This window comes from Micropterus salmoides, unplaced genomic scaffold (genome assembly GCF_014851395.1).
Source record: "Micropterus salmoides isolate LMB-PRFRI ecotype aquatic unplaced genomic scaffold, ASM1485139v1 Ms_hic_scaffold_17, whole genome shotgun sequence".
Lineage (NCBI taxonomy): Eukaryota > Metazoa > Chordata > Actinopteri > Centrarchiformes > Centrarchidae > Micropterus > Micropterus salmoides.
The window spans coordinates 22,425,911-22,445,949 of NW_024040817.1; the positions used below are offsets into that span (position 1 = coordinate 22,425,911).

Consider the following 20,039-nt stretch of genomic DNA (forward strand, 5'->3'; position numbering starts at 1 on the left):
GGAGAGCAGTATTCACTCTTAATTAACAAAAAAATAAAAATAAAAGTAATATATTTAACAACAATACAAGTGGCTGTACAGTATATGTTTTGCTTTGCAATGAATGTTAAATATTTAGTGACAGCAGATGATCTCCACAAGCATTATGTGGTAGTATTGTTTTCAATCAGAAGAGACACAAATCTGTGAAGCAAGGGAAAATAATTGGTGAGCTGGTTTAACTTTTAAGTAACTTAAGTATTTAATAGAGATCTCCACAGTCGCAGAGACATCTGCTTTCCCCCCTTAGCATCCTCAGCATCCTTGGTACAGCTCAGCATCCCGGAAGTTCAGCATCATTTTGCTCTTTCAGGAAGAGACGCATCATCGTCAGAGCTTTGACAACAACGGGGACAGTGGCAAAAACATCGGCTTGTCCAGAGAAAACTCCACCTTTTTCGCAAGTGGAATTCATATGAAAAGGGTACTCTTTCAATTTCAAGCTAAATGAATGCCTGTATTATACGTGTCTTGTGTCAGCAAGCTAGCTTGACCGACTAGGATCATGTTTAGCTAGCCAGTGACTTGACACGACATGGCCTGTTCACAAGCTAATGTTAGCTGCTTAGCCATCGTAAATAAGATTATCCTCTGGCTAACGGAGGTAGTTTCATCTGGCTTAGCTGTATGTTAGCTGTTTCGTGAAACATTTACAAAGCTTTGGTCGCTGTGGCTCAATGTACATACTATGTTATGTTAGCTGGTTAGCTGAAATGAGCATCAGTTGTCACTTTCACATTCGTTCATCATACTGAGGAGTCCAGCCGTTGGGTGAAATGGAAGTGTAGGGCGGCGGGTTGTGTTGTTTTTAGCTTTGTTCTCATCCAGGAAAAGATGAATGGATGACAGTGATGCAAAGCAGTTGCATCAGCTACACACCTGCTCTTCCTCTACTCATGACTACCCTCTTTCTAAATGGATGGTAACTGTTGTAATTATTAAAATCATGTTATGTTGTTCTATAGCTTATGTTTTGGATCTTATTTACTTTTATTATTTGTTTTTTTTGCAAAGCACTTTGTAACTTTGGTTTTGGAAGGTGCTATAAAGCTTAAATAAAGTTGTTATTACAATTATTTGGTGAAAGAAGTATCTTTTACCAGGAGACTTGCAAGAGACAAATTCAAAACAAAGTATCAAAATTCATGGTTCAGAGATATCCTTCCTTTTAGTCTCTATTATGTGTCAGGCTTCAATACACACAAGATACAATATGTCCTGTAATGCACCTTTTCTTTCACTTTCACTGTCACTGTCTGGTTTAAAGCCCGAGGCTTTGCTCACTGGCCATCACCATCTCTGACTCTGACAAGTAGAAACCATGGAGTTTAAGTACAATACCACACTATAAAAGTCTTGAATTCAAAATCCTACATTTACTCCTCTTTTGTACCCCTTCACAAAGCTCATAGGTTATGGAAAGTCAGCAATGGAAGTATTTTCCCCCCCAGCGCTTCTTCCCAGGCTTAGGATGGTGCACCAGTTGCTTTGGTGACGGCACTATCTGAAAGGCTGAAGTCATGAAACAAAAGTTTTCTTTGTGGGATAAAATCCACCAGTTACAAGAAATATTATAACATGATTGGCTGCCGGTTTTTGCTCTGCAAGATGGACCTATGGTTATTTTAAGTTAAGTCAATTTTATTTATACAGCTCAAAATGAACAAAGTTGCCTCAGAGGGCTTTACAATCTGTCCAGCAACTCACACCGTCTATCCTTGAACCTCATTTTAGATAGGAATAAGAAAAAGACTCATATTTATGTTCTGCGATGATGTGGGAACTCATACTATCTTTTTGCTTAATTTGTCTTTTTATTTTTTTGTGTGTGTGTTTGACTTAAAGAAATACTTGAACCTCCCCTTCACTCTACTGTTTGTTTGCTCAGTTACTCTGTCCTCTGCTCTCTGGCCCTTTACAGACAAATGAAGTGACCAACAGGACACAATGTCATCGTTCCAGGTGGTGGACTCATCGCCGGGCAGCAGCGTCAGCGTTATGGAAACGTCCAACTTTGCCCACGTCATCTTTCAGAATGTGGGGAAGAGTTTCCTGCCCCAGGCACCCCTGGAGTGTCGCTACACCCTGACCCCTTACATCGCTCCCCACCCCAAAGACTGGGTGGGCATCTTCAAGGTACATCACACACACACCACAGCTGCTTTTACTGTCTCCACGCTTCAAAGACATCGTCAAACATAATCAATTAAGGACCAGGCTTTAATGAATCTGTATAAATGATGTTAAAAAGAGATATTGAGAGACCCAAGCCTATTACATAAGTGTTTGTGACATGGATAATGTGTAAGGGTTTTATTAATTGGCCATAGGTTTTCAGTTGGCACATTAACACATACATCTGCCATGACACTAATGGTTCAGCTCTTCACTACATGCCTAAAACCTCACCACACTCTTTGGTGTGGTTGCCCTGCACGCAGAAAGAGGAAGAGTGTACACGGTGGGCTGGTTGCAGTAGGTCTCGCTGGGGGGCAAACATTTGGTGCTCTTTATGAACCACTCTGATTCTTATTAGGACCTCTCACTCCCCCCCCTTCACTCATTCGCTCCCCTCTGTCTTTCCATCAACCGTTTCTCTGCTTCCTGCTAACCAGCCTCCGCTCCACTCTTTTATCAAGGCCATCAAATCTCACACGTAATTAACAGGAAATGTGAACTAGGAAACTTAATGTCTTGTAAAGTCAAAAGACAAACATTTTATTGTTGTTTAAGAACTTGACTTCAAATCCACCAGCTCACTTAAAAAGGAATAAAGATGCTGGGTTTATATGGAAAAAAGCCAATTGGAAAATTTAATCGTTGTAATCCACGCTAATGAAACCTGTTTGATGGTTGGTGCTTCATGTCAGGGAACAAGGAAATCACGCTTCTTTAATCATTTTGACATGTACGTGTCTGTCTTTTTGAGATATTTATCTCTTTAATTCTGGCAAAATCTTGGCTGAGCATGTATATTATTAGAATAAACCATTCAGTCGATAATGAGCTAATGATTTGTGTCCGCTTTTACAAATAATAATCATCCACTTTTATCATATTAGGAGATGAACTCACATCGCCATATAAATGCTAATGAAATCGCTTGTTTTGGCTTCAAGTTTCGTCAGGTTGTTTGGGGAACAGGTTTGTGGACTGTCAAGAATGACTGATTAGATTTGACTTTCCCACTTATCGCCGATGATCTACGTCTATGAAAATGTTAGTTTTCTGTCATATGTGTCATGTTGCCTCCCAGAGGGGAAAAACACCTTTGTGCACAGATGACTCAGGGACGGAGCATCTCCCCCCTCGGACCTTTCACATCTATAGGCGTTACCTGTTTCAGAGACAGACACTGAGCAATAAAGCTGGCTTGCAGTGAGGATGACTCAGACTGCACAGACAGGCCCTGCTCTTTTGAGTTGTGCACAGACACCCCCTAGTGGCTGAAAATGTTAATGGTAAAATAACAGGGATCCTGGAATAACAAACTTCCTCCTAGATAACTGAGCAGTACTCACATGAAATGCATACAGTACACATCAACAGAGTATACTCTAATCATGCTTGGCAAGTTTTCTTTTGTTTTCCAGCATGGTGACAACATTTTCCATACATTACTGTTAAATTGCAGATATCTCTTTTCCTTTTGTTTGTCCAGTGAAAGCTTGGTTTAATTTTATTTTATCTTTGACACACACACACACACTCATACACATGCATAGCCCCCTAAACAGCCCTGTGGAGGTTTTTGGTTGTGGCATGTTTGTTGGGTCGGCAGGGAGAAACCCGTTGTGTAAGTGTATAATTAACGTGTCATCGTGCTGTTCCCCCACACCTTGAATGAATGATTGATAGCTGCTTTGCCTGTGATTATTTTATAACCTCACTCCCGTGTTGGAATGCCACACCATACCTAACCAAACGTCAGTCAACTTCACTCTGCAATTACCAAAATTAATTTATGTCTGTTCTCTCTTAAGCAAATACATGTGAGCACACAAGCAAAGTTGGCAGGAGCCCGTCGACAGCCTAGCCTCTCACCGAGATACCGCTGGATGTGGAAAGAATGTTCTTGGCCTGGGTTTCCACGCTAACAATTACCATTTGTTGGGAATAGCATTATACTCAGTGTAATGGGCTGATAAGGAATACACTGCAATTAGGTATCATGCAGAGGCATTAGCGAACCTGAAATTTTGACAAATGTTTTCAGTAACTCAGTTGATTTACTGTTGCCAGTTCAAGCTTCCCAATGCTTTGTCAGGTATTTTAACTCAAAATCATTTAATTGTTATTTGATAGTTGTTTATTTAAATATTTAACTGCAGAAATGCTTTAATGTGAACGTAGTAAACATTTACTGGCATGTTATTTTTTCATCTTTGGAAAAAGTTATGGCTCATTTAAAATGCAACAAAAGCATAACCGCTCCCACTGTTTTGTGCGTCCCATAATTTTAACTACAGCATAGTCAACGAAATGTCTATACTGTAATATGAAATGATTAATATGTGGCAGCTGTCCAAAAGAGACTTTCTCTTGTCCCACTTTTCCTCCATTTTTAAAATGTAAGAAATCCCCAAAGCAACCCCAGGTGGTTGAGGTATCCACAGCTGAAGTGCAGTTATGTAATGCCGCAAGCACGTATCGCACATGTCAGTTGAAACATGGTGTGTGTGTGAGCATGGTGTGTTTGTGCGTGAGCGGCCCAGACATGGAGAGTGTGCGGTTGTGCGCGACAGATTTACGAAGTAGGACCTGAGTTATGATGTTCACAACTCCCTTTCATCATCTGTCACCTAACAACACATGAAATCCATGGAATTACATCTCCCTTGCCATTTTGTGTAAAATTTTCACCTTTTCTTCACACGTTCAGTTTTCTTTCTCCCCCCTCCTCTCATTTCCACATGGGTTGTTCTCTGCCTTCTCACGAGTCTGTGCATATGTGGACACGCACACGCAATGCAACATACACCCGTGTGCTCCCACCCCATTCTCACACCTTCACTGCCCCTCTTTTGTGCGAGCCCAGAAGGGGCAGGAACTGAGGGGAAGGAGAGAGGAGGTGTGTGGAAGAATGAGGGAGCATGGTTTTAAATGTTTCCATTCTTGCTTTGAACATTGTATGTAATCTTCTTTATTCAGTTTTTAAAATAAAAAATAAAATGTCGTCTGCGCTATTTTGTGTTGTGGAACAGCATTTTCAATGTGGTTTATGTACTCAGGTGGGATGGAACACAGCCAGAGATTACTACACTTTCCTTTGGTCTCCCATGCCTGAAAACTATGAACCGGGAAGTACTGTGCACAGGACTGTGGTGTTTCAAGGTACTCACGCTCACGCACATGCACATTATGTAAACCACTGTACAGACCCAGGGTACTCTAAAGTAACTCCTCCATTTTACGGCAAGTATAAAAACCAGCACTTTTATTTAATAAGGGAACACAACCGCAAATGGCGGCCTGGGACCTGAGCACCTCTCAAACCACACACACACACACAGGTCGAGGGCCTGCAAACTAGTTTTACTGGGCCTGGAATAGGTCAGATACTACACAGTGAAAATATGAGAGCGTGCTGTGCTGTGTCAGTAGTCAGTTAAACCGGTTGGCTGCTTGATGTTCTGTACTTACTGTACTGTTCCAGAGAACCAGACCTAACGTGTGAATGGAGTGCTCCAGTGAGAGCTCACAGTGGAGCTATGGGCTAAAAATATATATTGGCATGTAAATTATGTGTCACCCATGTAAATTGAATGTTGTTTTTTTTTGATACATTTAAATTTAGTATCCAAACAGTAGATATTGTTGAAAAGTTTCAGTCAGGCCAACTTCAAATACTACCTGACTAAATTAATATTCAATAAAATGAAAAAGACAATTTTAACACCCACTTTTATCTTTTTGCAGGTTATTATGTTCCTAAATCTGACGGAGAGTTCTACCAGTTTTGTTATGTGACACACACTGGTGACATCAGAGGAGCCAGCACGCCCTTCCAGTTCAGGTCAGCCACTCCCACCGAAGAGCTGCTGACTGTTACAGAGGACGACAGCAACTCAGACATACTGGTCGTCACCACCAAGACTGGCCTGTTAGAGGTAGGCCCCCATTAAAGGGTGCTGTTACAGCAAGGTACTAGATCCCCACCAGATCCAGAAGTTCTGTCCTATACCTGAACGTGACCTCTGACATCTGGTGAAAAGAGAGAAATCCCCATTTGGCATTAATAAACTATTAAATTATTGTTCTTCTAGACAGACATAACGAATAAACAACAGATATATGTATCACAAATACAATCTTAGCAGGCACCATTCTCACCTCCTTCCTTTTTTTACCCTTTACTCACCTCCTGGCTGGCAGCATGTGGAGGAGGCTCAGCAGGAGCGCCATGAGCTGCTGAAAGCCATGCGTCTCCTCCAGGAGGAGAAACAGCAGCTGCAGGAGGAGCAGAAGCGGCTGGCCAGGGAGAGGGAGCAGGAGAGGGACACGTGCTGCCTGCTGCGGACACACAACCAGGTTAGAGAGAGAGATGGCAGGAAGCTTCTTTTTTCTTTATGCACACCCAACGCACATTAGTATAGGTTGAGTAGACATAGTTTGTGAATATATTTATAGAATTAAATAAAGGTTTAATGTTACTGATCACAAGGTGTTGAGATTAACAGTGGTGGTGGTGGCTTGTTCTTTTACACTTTTTTAAGCGCCGCTACCTTTGCCGGGCTCACATGTGACACAGTCCAATTCCCAATGCCACCGTCTTAGATAATGTTACCTTCATTTCAGCTGATTGACAAACAAAACACAACATGAAAGAATGTGCCGATGCCCTGTCCTACACACATTTCTACATGCTTGCTCAATTAAACCCTGTCCCACCCTGTCCTGTCACCACAGGTGATGAGTGTCATATAATTAACTAGAAAAAGATCCAAAAATAATTGCTTAAACAATATTAAGTATTATTAGTTCATAAGTCAAAAAGAAAAAATACATTCAATACTTTTAAGAATTCAGTAAATTGTGATTTTGCAGCTAACAAAAAAAGACTAACAACAACAGACAGGTGAGTCAGTGTCTTTGCGCACATGTGTATGTACATGCAAGTGTGTGTACATGTGTAGGGTTGAGTGTGTACATAAACAGACGGTCTCTATTTGCACATGTGTGTGTGTGGAGCCAGTTCCTCACCAGTGATCACAGGTCTGAAAACTTCAAAGGCCCTGAATTTATGAATAATCTGTGTGCTTGTTCGACCCGCAGCGCGTGCGTGAGTGTGTGTGTGTGTGTGCACCCACCAGTCTTTCTCTCCCTGTTTAACGACCTGACTCAGTGGGCCAGAACGGAATTGGGACGACGTTTTCTCGGGCATCTGGCGTCAGGGACGATGCCATCGCAGCCACAGAGCGAACATGACGTCAAACACACACACACACACACGTTCATTCGCATACATAAACTGCCCCCCTTCACTCTCACATTCAGGTTCCACACCACAGGGCCCCTCTAATGTGCATTCACACATGCACAAGCGTGCGCGCACATACACACACAAACACAAACACACTCATTATGCCACCCGCTTGCAAACCCTTTTAGTCTGTGTGTGGAATGAGAGGAGGGTAGTCCGCAAAACCGCCTGCCTGAAAAAAGAGCCCTGCCCAGCCTCAGGGACAAACACCACTCAGTCACGCGATTCAGTGGCCACTGCTTTCTCACTGTCTATTTTCTCCCCGTCTAGCTGTCCTTGTCTTTTTCTCTTAATTTTCAGTGTTTTCATTTTTGGAGTTGGTTTATTGGCGTTAAAACACATGAATTTATCAATTCAGCTAAAGCAAGGTAAACAACAGTATATTTGGGAACATTAATCAGAATCATTCAGTTATTAAAATGTCAACTTTTACTTTGATTTCATCTACTTTTTACTCCTTTCCCTCCCCATGCACTCACTCACTCACTCGCCAGGATGAGTCATATTTCATATTTTACCATTTAATGAGTTGATAAGCAGTAACTTGGCACTCACACCTAAAAAACAGTCAACTCAAGGAATCTCAATGGGGGGGGGGGGGTACAGAAGGGAGAAGTGAAAGCTGAAACTTGCGAAGAGATTTCTGAGTTAGATTCTAGTCTCTTATTGCCCCCTAGTGCAGCTCACTGGTGTAGGCTCAGAGCAAGAGGAGGCTGCTTTGAGTTAGTCCGCTGCTCTTTTTTACGAAGGACAAAATCGCCATAAATTCCGTGGTAATACGCACACGCGCACACACTGTTATTACCGTGCTGCTTTTCATTCAACAGGCATGTCCATCTGTAGATATACGACTTGTGTGAGTAGGTGTGTGTCTCTCTTTTGTGGAGCGTTTACAGTAGGTGTGTTAGCTCATGCCACGCTGATGAAAATATCCCGAGTTTAACATGAAAACATAAGTACATATTTTGTGGCTGCTAATTTTACGACTACACTTTTTATAAGGTCTTTATGCACTGCTAAAGTGCTTCCCAAACGCCAGCCGTAAAAATCATACAGTAATCTACGCAGAGCCAAGCCCAGAGGGAGACAGGCCTGAGTACGCATTGGTGTGTACATGCGTCTCTTTTTGGATTGATGGCTGTGCTCTGTGCTATCTGTCTCTCTCCATATGTACTTTAATGTGTAGCTGTGTCTCTGTCTTCCTGCAGGTGTGTGTGTGTGAATGCTACAAATAGAAGGGAGGGTGTGTGCACAGGTATGTTGTTCTGTCACAGGCAATATTAGCTATGGATGAGTTAATGTCCTTCACTGCTGATTAGCAGCAAGTTCAAACAAGGCATTTCCTCAGAAGGCCCCATAGAGAGAACAGATATGTATACAGATATATATGATCTGCTGTGCGCTACCAGGAAGTCCACTGATACTGTACAGGTTTTTCCCTGCATTGCATTTACCACATATTGTTTCTGTTTGTTCAGTTAGGTGCTACTGAACATTTCGCTAACTTCAGATACTGAATGTGTGTTTTGCGTCCATCAAAAGGCTCACATGAGTCATAATTTGTAACTGGCGATTTGTGATTGATAAGATAAGACTTGACTGATCCCCAGAGGGGAAGTTCACATGTCACAGCTGCACCAGGAACAGGCTTTAAAGGTAGAAAACACCTTTACACACAAAAAAGATGCAGATGCATGCAATGCAAGATGCATACAAATATGTCAGACTGTATCCATGAATTTATGGATTTTTTTGCAAATCTTTTTGCAATACACATGTGCAAAAAAAAAAAAAAAAAAAATCAGTGCAGTAGTGCAAATCTCAAACAGACCACTGTAACCTTCATGAAAGCAGGATTTTTGCGGGGCTGTTGAAGTGATAGACTGCATTAGTTATAAATGGGCGTACCTAATAAAGTGTAACTGAGTGTATGTAAAAAAAATATAATGTGCATAAAACATATAAAAACAAATAACACAGCAGTGCGTCAAATACATACAACCTGACTGTCACACCTGAAATATAACCATCTGTGTATAAAGTATTAAGTAGAAGCTCTTGACTTTGTCCAGCATTCTTACTCCTCTGCCACATACAGTCTCCTGATTCAGGGGCTGTGATTGGCTGGGGCGCCTGTCACTGTGATCCACAGCTGCCTCTCTGTCCCGTAGGAGCTGCTGCGCTCATCTCAGGGCCTGTCAGAGGAGAGGGAGGAGGTTAGGAGGAGGCTGACAGAGGCCACAGACCGGGTCCGCCAGCTGGAGGAGGACCTGCTGGGAGTCACCCAGAGAGGCCTGCAAAAGGAGACAGAGCTCGACTGGTGAGTGGAGAGTGCGAACATGTGACTGTCAATCATCCACACTCGCCCTTTCTGTGAGGATATGACTGTTTAAATAACTGTGTTTGAGGAGGATTTCTTCCTGCCTTCTGCTTCCTTAATTAACCTTAATTATCTTCATCTTTTTTTTCTACTGGCCTACATTACAATGGACAAAATAGTGCAATAATGCAAATCACAGCTAATGATCAGATTGAATCAACCTCCCTGATGCCATAAAATTAAACCTAAGCTTCACAAGGGGGATATTTATTCCACAAATATATTAGTGCATTGTATTAAATGCTCCTCTCATCCGCTTTTTTCCTCAACCCCCGTAGATGAATGATGGGGTGTGACTGTGCAACCTAGCCTTTTGGCAAAAACTGACATTCAGTGGGTGGCGGTTAATAATTTGGGAACCTGTACACACACTATTTGAAAGGTCTTCAGAAGTTGTCCTCTTTGTTACTAAACAGTAGCACGAGAATTGGTGGGAAGATGAAAGCTGAACAAAAGTTACATTTTATGTCACAGTCTGCGTGACCGTCTGAAGAAGCTGACAGCAGAGAGAGACAACCTGGAGAGCCAGCTGAAGAACGAGAAGGATGAGAGAGACCTCTACAAGGTGGGAGAGAGCTCTTCATACTGGAGCTAAAAGGCTAAAAGCCTGTGTGATTCTGTCTTTATTCTGACTTCTGCATTTTTCTCTTTCTCTGTGTCGTCACGTGTAGAACCACCTGCGCAGCACCGAGCTGGAGAACACAAAGCTGAGTGCAGAGCTGCAGATGCTGAAGGCGGTGGAGCTGAACAGGGAGGTGACCATTGCCCAGTTCCAGGAGGAGCTGGACAGGCTCCGGGCCTGCGTTGCCCAGCGGGACAGCCTGGAGAAAGAGCTGCTGGCACACAAGGCTGACAAGGTAGTAGTGGTTGTTTGAAATGTTACTGCCTGGATCAACTAAGAAAACTAGAAAATATAAACACAAATAAGATTGTTGTCAATTATCTTGTGTGTGAGCATCCACTTGCATAATGAACCCACATGTCTCTGTATAGTAATATCAGTGAATCTATATATATCATTTCCTTCTACATGTTTTAGGCAGAGCTGGCCCGTGTGCGTGAGCACCTCCGTCAGGCAGAGGAGCAACTTCAGGCGTGCAGGCAGCAGGCCTCCCTGCTGGCCTCGGAGCTCCGCGATTCAGCCAGCGCCCGCGACCACACGATGACCGAGCTGTACCGCGCCCGTTTGGAAGCTGACAAGCTCCGTGCAAGTCTTGCTGATGCTCAGGCCGAGTGCCAACGCATGGAGAGCCAGCTAGACCGCATGAGGAGCACTGCACAGAAGGAAGTGGTCAGTGTCCTACTTCCTTATTCTTATTCTGTACCTCTTGTCTTTCTGTGCTCTAATTCCGAAGCGAATGAAAGGTTTTTCCTGAGAGAATACTCACACTTTTCACATTTTCTCAAAATGTCCCATTAATTTCTTTCTGTCCCAGGGTGTTGGAACAAGTGGGGAGTTGACAGCCAGCATGATGGTGGTGTCAGAGGCAGAGGCCGAACTGCAGAGGGAGGTGGAGGAGCTGAAGCTGCGTCTTCACATGGCTGCTGAGCATTACAAGGAGAAGTACCGGGAGTGTCAGCGCCTCCGCAGGCAGGTGGCCAAGCTGAACACAAGTGAGACACAGGGGGTGAGTACTGTGGAGCAAAAAGACAGGGCCATAAAGAAATATTATACACAGGTGAATTTATGCCTGGAACCAGTAGCAGTTACATGTTGTTGATAAATTGTAGTTGTTGTGTGTATTTTTTGCAGGAGCCAAAGAGAAATGCATCCACCGAGACAACGCAGGAGCCACTGACCCCGAGTCCAGAGTCACCAACAGCAGGTAGACACACAGGCACGTGCATTCAAGTGCAAAAATGTATGTGCATGTTGTTACATAATGAATCTCCCTTCAGTTACATAGTGATATACATGTTTGAAGATGTGCTGTACATGTCTTATTCCCAGGGAGAACTAGCCAGACATACATAGGTTGATACCATGGCAACAGGCTAGTTTTGTTTGTCTGATCCAATGCTTAAACGTGTTAATCTGTGTCAATGTTCTGATATCTAATATCTAATTGTAGAAAAGGTACTCCCACCTCTTATTTTCCTTTTAATGAAACGGTAGAAATACCAGATTTCCCACTAGTAGTATCTTCAGTCGACAGTAGTGCATTGCAATCGCATAACATAACGTGGTGTGACTCACTTTTACTTGACTGGAGAAAACTATGCTATTGCTATCACTCTCTTCGCCAAGACACAGACATGCACATCTTAAAACAACATGTTCATGCACAGTCTCTGAAAATTTAAAAATAACATTCCCAGTGTTTTTATTTGTATTTTGTTTGTTTTACATGTTCTCATTATCATTATTATAAGGAAAATAAAAGGTGATTGTCTTGAAATAAAGTATCCTTTTTGCCATGAGGTGCCATGTTGAACTTACAGTGACCAGTATCAGGGAGTGTGAGAGCGAGAGCACCAAATTTAACACACCTGCTCCCCATTCACACCTTAGACCTTGTAACACTAATGAGTCACATGACATCGGCGAGGGAAAATGGCTAATTCGGCCCAATTTGAGTATATTTACTTTTGTTGCCAGCGGTTTAGACATTAATGGCTGTGTGATGTGTTCTTTTGAGGGGACAGCAAATTTACACTGTCATACAAGATGTACACTCACTACTTTACATTGTAGCAAAGTGTCATGTCTTCAGTGTTACAAAAATGTGAGGGGTGTACTCACTTTTGTGAGATACTGTACCTATTATTAGCACCTAATTTTAAGTTAAGTTAACACCTGGATTAAAGACTGTCCTGCTGACTATGTAATCTTCCATGTTCTGTTTTTACTTTGTGTGTTTAACAGGTAATATAGCAATTGCAGTCCTACAAGACGCTGCTGAGATGACTATCAGTACAGCACTTAATAACAGGGAGTCCACACATACTGATGCACACATCAGCACAGAGAAGGAAGGAATGCAAAGAGAGAGAAGTCCAAAGGAGAGGGCCGAGGTGAAGGCTGAAGGAGAAGCAAACCAAGGAGAGGACAGAGAGAAAGATAAAGAGGAGAAGAAGGACAGCCTGACGGATGAGAGCCTGAGGATGGCGAGCTGGGTGGAGGTGGACAACGAGAGTTCGACTGCTGAAGAGAACAGCAAGGTGGAGATGGCAGGGAAGGCTGAGGAAGTGAGGGGTGTCATGGCGGAGCAGGTGCTGCTGGAGGCGCAGGGCAGGAGCATGGGGGAGGCCGAGAAGGAACAGACCCTCTCGGTGGAGGAGGAGCTGGCGATGATGGAGGAGAAGTGGAGGGAGCAGTGTGCAATCAACGAGACGCTCAAACAGCGGCTGGCCAACGAGGAGGAGCGATTCAGAGTAAGACACAAACATATAAACCATATAGCTCAAAGCTCGGGGAGTTGTGACTGTTGGTGCTGGAAATATGAGGGATCAAGCAAAGTGTTTTTGCCCCCAGTGCACACTCAGCAAGACATTTCCTTTGTAAATAAAGATTAAAATTATAATGAATGCTTTAGTGTTGTTCGATAAATGTGAAAGGAAGCCTCTCATACACCTAATCTATTCTCATTATCCTCGTTGCACAGTTAAGTTGATTTTCCAGTCCATTTAATTTGGATACTTTCTTTCAGGATGTAGTTACATAAACAAAGAAATCCAGTCTTTTGAATGAAGTTGAGAGGATTTAATCCGGAGTAATGTCCAAGCAACTGTGCAAAAAACAACAAAATTACATTTACAATAATACAAATAATAAAAATAAATAAATAAAACCAAAAAAAGCAGCAAATCCTCACATTTGACAGGCTGGTGAAGGATTGGCATTTTCTCCTCAATTTTGCTTGGTAAATAACTTGAACTGGTAATTAACAAATCGGTGTTGAATCATTTTGTGTTCATCTATCAAATAAAGCAGAAAAACTACGAGGCAGATCTTTTAAAAAGTGTCTTACCATTGCTGACTGAAGGAGAAAGGGTATAGCTAGTGGCTGAACTTGGACAGATGAAGTAATTGTTGTTGCAGGACTGTTGTGCTAATTGCTTTATAAATAGCAGTAATTGCACTTGCTCACAGAGTTGCAGATATTCATGACAGTTTTCTTGAGCATGCATTAATCAGAGCAACCGTGTTACTCCATGCATTGTTCACATGGCCACGGCATCAGTGCCGCACATGATCCGATGTGTGTGGTATGTGTGTGTGATTCAATACGAGCACTTAGGCTTGTTGCGTCTATGTGCACCCATTGGATTTTGCGTGCGAAGGTCCGCCAAAGTACCCACTGGCATTTAATCTCCATGAGTGAGTGTGTGTTTATCAGCGCTGTAAATAAGGCTTTCCCCTGTCTTTGATAGAGTCTCCAGTCTGAGGCGAGTGCCCCGGGCCCCGAGCCGCTCTTAATGGCCCCGGAGACTGACAAGAGAGGCAGCCTCAGAACGGCATGCTTTACGGCTGTTTACATCAGCCTCCCAGTGCGAGTGAGAGGAATAGATGGGGAGAGAGGAGATGGGGGGGTTTGGGTTGTCACAGAAATACACTGCTGCAGAATCCTTTCACCTGAACTTAACCCTCTAATGCTGCGCCGTAAATTCACGAAAGAGGGGAGAGAGCGAGAGAGGACAAAAGGAGATGAAAGAGAATGAGGGGGAAAGCAAAAGAAGCAAACAGAATTTAAGAGTGAAAAGGGTAGGCTAGACAGACAGACATGAAGCAGAGAAACCGCTGGAGAGGAGGGGATGAAATGAGAGAAGAGCAGGCAACTAGCCATGTAAACTATCCCACAGGGTCAGTCCTGTTCGAAAGTAAGAGATTTACTGCGATCTCCCGGTCTGCAGTGCTCCTCCATTCTGCCCCGGACACAGACCCTGTTTCTGTGGCGTTAGTCGTGTGTGTTTTACAGTAAGCGCCACTCGTTTGACACCGCTTCAGGTTAAATAAAACACAACCGACCAAATATTGTGTTCACTGACATTCCTCTTTATCAGTTGACACGAATCGAGTGGAAGTCCAGCGTGAAAGCAGCGAAAAGGGAAGGAAGGGAAGAGCGAGAGTCTAGAAAGAGATATCTCAGTTTAGTATGTTAATTTAGTGCTTTTTTGAGATGAAGCAATAAGTCAATTAGTCGATCGATATTTTTCAAGCAGAAACATTCACCAGCTCCAGCTTTTCAGTTGTGAGGATTTGCTGCATTTCTCTGGCGTAAGTGGTAGTAGATTAAATGTCTTTGGTTTTGGACACTTGAAGAAGTCGCCTTCGGCTTTTTCTGACATTTATAGAACAAAGGATTTATCAGTTAATCAAGAAAGTAAGGAAGTTGGATAAATCAATAATAAAGATAATTTTTAGTTGCAGCTCTCTGTATTTTATTATTCAACCTCTGCATTTTTCTTGTCTATTTATTTTAGAGCAGTGGGCTGCAATAATTTCTTGCGTACCTTCCAGTGTTTTTTCCCTTCCCTTAATTATCATTAGCAAGCCAGCTAAATACTCAGTCAAGCACTTGCTACTCAGAAAAGTACTATTAATGACAGAGGGCAAAGGCAAACTCATTGTGTCTGTCAGTACACATGGGAGGAGAAAGACGGGATAATTGAAACACTGGTGTTAATGGAGAAGTTTAGTTTCATTTATGAAAATGAATCATCAGCAATTTTGATAATTGATTAATTGTTAATTAAAAGACATTTATGACGCAAAAGCACCACATAATATATGGTTCCAGTTTCTTGGGAACGGTAATATCTTTGGGTTTTGGATTTTTTATCAGACCACAAAAGAAGACATTTTAAGAAACCTCTCTGCACTCTGGAAACCCAAAAAATGAATAAATAAATGTGATTAATCGATAATGAAAAACAAAATGTAGGTTGCAGTTCAAGTTTGGTTTCACCCCATAGCGTCCCCTGGCAGGTATATTGATGCTGCATGACACCTCTATAGGAAATCTGATTGGTTACTGAATGTCAGCTGTTCATTGTAATTTACTCTGTTGCAATGTTGGATTTTTTTTTCTTTTCTTTTCTTTGTGTGTGCTCTGTCTGTAGGTGCAGATGGCAGAGCGAGCCAGTGAGGTGACGGAGCTGAAACGCAACCTCACCCAGGCCCTCAGAGACAAGGAGCAACTGCAGGAAGTAAAACAGCACGCTATTTATACACACATGGCTGGTTTGTTCCCATTGCAACATTGCTGCTTCTTAGCAGGTATCAGCTCTGTATAAATGAGCCATTGCTGGATCGGCTCTTCACTGCTGGAACGGTGCAGATTTTGATAATGAATGTGAATTAAAGTTACAGTTTTTTTGGAGAAAAGCCATCTGGTTTCAAACTGCAGACATTTGCATCTCAATGTTTAGCTTCTGACAGGGGAAATGTAGATAATGAAGGCTCTCAATTGAAACCCTAAGCAGTATCTTCACATTCAATTTATGTGCCTTCTGCAGCCATCCCTTCCACTCTCCATAGTCCCACTAATTAATACATCTATACTTGCTTCTTTCGCCTGCTGGTACAGTGCCATTAGACAGTGCAAATGCCACGCGACGTGTCTGTTTCACCTTCCCAACCCTGGTTTAAATGTTAAACCTGATAGCAGCGCACTAATGAAGTCATCAAGAGAGGAGGGAGGAGTGGAAGGAGGGAGCTAAAGGGATGGAGATAGCAGGTGCCTCTATCAGCAAAGCCAGAACAGAGAGGGAGCCATAGTCTGACACCCATTACAGTAATGAATAGGGTACTAATGCTCTTGCTTCAGATATAATCACAAAGGGCAGAAACAATGTAGATGGGAAACTAAACTCTGAGCTGAAAATACTTAACTCCCCGTATGGTTCCAACAGTGAAGATGTGCTATGGGAATGTCGACCGAACTCAGCTATTCCTGTCAGCCCCTCTCTCTTCAAACAGATGTTGCTGGCTTGTGCTGATGGTTTTTCAAAGTTTGATTGCTTAACTGGACAGCATAAGGATACTGAGTCATAAGAAACATCAGTTTAAAAGACATGTTCCTCTGAGGTCCTGGGACACTCAGAGATGGATCTTGTCTCCCCTCCAGGAGCTGCAGCGCTACGTGTCCAGACAGAGGGAGCAGGAAGCTGGTGTCCAGGGTGCTGAGATGAGGCAGCCGATGGTGCTACGCTACCCCCTGCCATACCCTCAGGACCCCTCTCCGCCACCGCTGGTGCCACAGAGGCCCGCTGAGTTGCAGTATGGCAATCCCTACTCCATTGACACCACAAGAGGTGGGAGGAATTAAAACTTTGTTCGGCTTAGCTTAGTTGTATTTTGCTGCTGTTTGGTCAGGACAATAACAGTCCCACGCATTTCTGTTTTTCTAGACCGGGTAGATGTTGCGCTGTCCCCTGAGCACATGACCCGTCCTCCACCTGAGGCCCCACCCTGCACTGCTCCCTGCGCACCCCCAATCACACCCCCGAGTCCGGGCCCCGGGACACCAGGCTGGGACCGAGAGGTGGTCTGTATCCAGCCCTCCCGCACGACGAGCCCCCCCGAAAGCCTGGAGCATCCACCGGAGGAGCCACGAAATGTAAGTGCACGCAAACTCACTGCCACCCCACTGGAGTATCGGTATCAAATGAGGTTTCACACGCATCAGATTTTGCATTGGGGAAATACACACAATAAAATCAATGTTAATGTGTGGTTTTCTGCTTGCTGTCCTCAGAGATCCAGATCCAGAGGTCTTTTTGCAGAACTTCACACCCATATTTTAAAGCAACATAAACACATGACACAGTCACTGTGGTCCCAAGTTCACCTTCAAGCCCTTGCTTTGTGTTTTCAGCATCCGAAGAATTGCTTTCACTGTATTCCCTTTCTATATGTCTCTGGAGTGCCCCTCCTCACTGAACGCAAGGAATAGCAGCTTGCCCTTAAATGGCGAAGCTCTGAACTCATTTGCATAAAGCTCTAATTAACGTCACTCCCTTGGAGCTCAAGAGAGACGCAGATAACAAGGGCTTGGAGAATAATTAAAGGAAAATTTGCAAAGGGACAGACCGAAGATCAGTTAGCATCTGCTGGATTATATCTTTGATTGTTTGGGAGCAAACTGAATGGAGACTAGTGAGTCGGGTGTGCTGTGTGTTTTTCTTTAAATAGAAACAAACACCCACATCTTTAGTGGTTCAGTTATCTGGTTGCCCTTTTCAACCCATTTTCTCCTTTTTTTTAGTAAACATCTTTGACGGTTGTGTGTTCAGCTTTACGAGCGATTAGACGGCCGTGGTTTTCCATCCTTTTGTTGTGTTTCATAGGCTGCTGATGGGGCTCAGCCATCCTGCGATCATCAGTCCAGTAGAGGTAGTGAAACCAGGAGCAGCTTCTGCTTTGACTCCAGGTAGAGTGCCTTCTCACACACACATAACAAATGGCTGAAGAATGAAAAACGTCTTAAAATCAAGGTGTTTCACTGAAAGACGTGTGATGAAGGAGTAAGATTACACAAGCAGAGCAGATGATATCAGTAAAAACAGATATCAAAGAGAGGTTAGAGGGGATTTAAGCCCATACACACCCACATATATATGACTGGAATAACATACAGAAAAAGTCAGTTTCTCACCCTCTCCTTTTCTTACTCCAGGAGTGGCGTTCACAAGCGTTGCCCGTTATGCGAGGTGATCTTCCCGCCCCACTTTGAGCAGCGCAGCTTCGAGCAGCACGTGGAAAGCCACTGGAAGGTCTGCCCCGTCTGCTCCGAGCAGTTCCCGCTCAACTGCCAGCAGCAGCTCTTCGAGAGGCACGTCCTCACGCACTTTGACGGCCACGTGCTCAACTTTGAGCAGGTTGAATAAAGGGTGTAGAGGGCCTAGAAATATGGGTATGGAAATTATGGGTAAATGTGTGTTAGTTCATTTTGATCGGGGTTCAGATAAGTTGTCTCGTTAATATACAATCATTAGCACTTTTTTTGCGATCTTAACAAAAGTTATAAAGAATGTAGTGCACTTCTGAAAGTTTGAGAGTTTGTCCTTTGGCGGCTACTCCACCAAGGTGTTTATTAAGTAGGGTAGCTTTCACCTTAATACACATTGGGTAAAAGGATCATTTACACTCTGGAATAGTGCCACGGTCCTTTCCTTTTCTATCATTTTTATGCTCATTTTTATGCTTCAAGGGACTAAAGCACCATCAATAGTGCATGCATTTATTATGTGTTCAAAAGTACAAAAGTACAGCTGTTCAAGCTTAAAAGAGTTAATTTTAGCAGGATCTTATACCAGGGCTTTGAAGAAGAAACATTTTAGTATGTTGACGATGTCCCTGTTCTCTAACTACCCTGAACACTTGTAAAAAAAGCAGCCAAGAAATCTTTTAATCATCTTTCAATTGTCCACGTGAATCAAAGTTTAGAAAGGCAGAAGAGATAAGAACATGAAACTTTTGTGTAAATGCAGAGTGATATCTGAATGTGATGTCTAAGAGAGTCATCTTAGTGTGTATATTTCATTGAAGAATGATGTGGTGGAGATTCTTCTGACAGGAATGGGAAGCGGTCTTTGATTTCTCCCTACGTATGACAGTGTTTTGCAAAGACGTTCGATGGATTTAACAAAAACAGCACTACACTTTCATGTATCTGCACTAAATAAGGCTTTATTCTGAATGTACTGTACATATGAAAATAAGTATTAGTTGTGGAGAGACCTGTGAATTTTTGTCGTGACCCTGTCTCCTCTCATTGTTACTTCTCTCCTGTTTTAATGGTAAAAGAGTGACAGAACAATGATGTTTTACTTTGGTCAGTCGGTAAGAGGCCGAGCTGGCCTCTTTATTGGAGATACTGTTTTCACCAAATAGATGGCAGGACACTAACTTCATTGCTTTAGGTGCAGGTCCACATCATGAGTGAGTGTCATTTATATGTCTGTCTCTATACCACCGCTTGTCTATTTTCTGTCACAAGTGACCCCTGACAGTGTTGTATTCAGGCTTTTTGCACATGCCCAGTGATCACAAGGCAAACGTGTGTATGTCATATGTCCAATGCAGCCCATTTTCATGTGAGAATGTTAGGACAGCGTTGTAAGTGTGTACTGCAAAGATCTTTATGAATAAACTCAGCTTGTCTAAATGCAGTTAAACTGTACTGTTGTCTT

The 20,039-nt window shown here is 43.0% G+C and overlaps 1 protein-coding gene across 1 annotated transcript; it reads left to right on the forward strand.

The window, feature by feature from the left end:
- The first annotated feature begins 311 nt into the window (after nt 1-311).
- tax1bp1a (Tax1 (human T-cell leukemia virus type I) binding protein 1a) lies at nt 312-20,018 on the forward strand. The gene is made up of 17 exons (XM_038725235.1): nt 312-463; nt 1,961-2,175; nt 5,271-5,373; nt 5,959-6,149; nt 6,415-6,570; nt 9,694-9,842; nt 10,377-10,467; nt 10,574-10,759; nt 10,942-11,193; nt 11,339-11,530; nt 11,656-11,728; nt 12,769-13,277; nt 15,966-16,052; nt 16,973-17,159; nt 17,256-17,464; nt 18,195-18,277; nt 18,524-20,018. The coding sequence occupies exons 2-17, from the start codon at nt 1,987-1,989 to the stop codon at nt 18,732-18,734; spliced, it is 2,868 nt and encodes a 955-aa protein (XP_038581163.1). The 5' UTR covers nt 312-463; nt 1,961-1,986; the 3' UTR covers nt 18,735-20,018.
- The last annotated feature ends 21 nt before the right edge of the window (nt 20,019-20,039 follow it).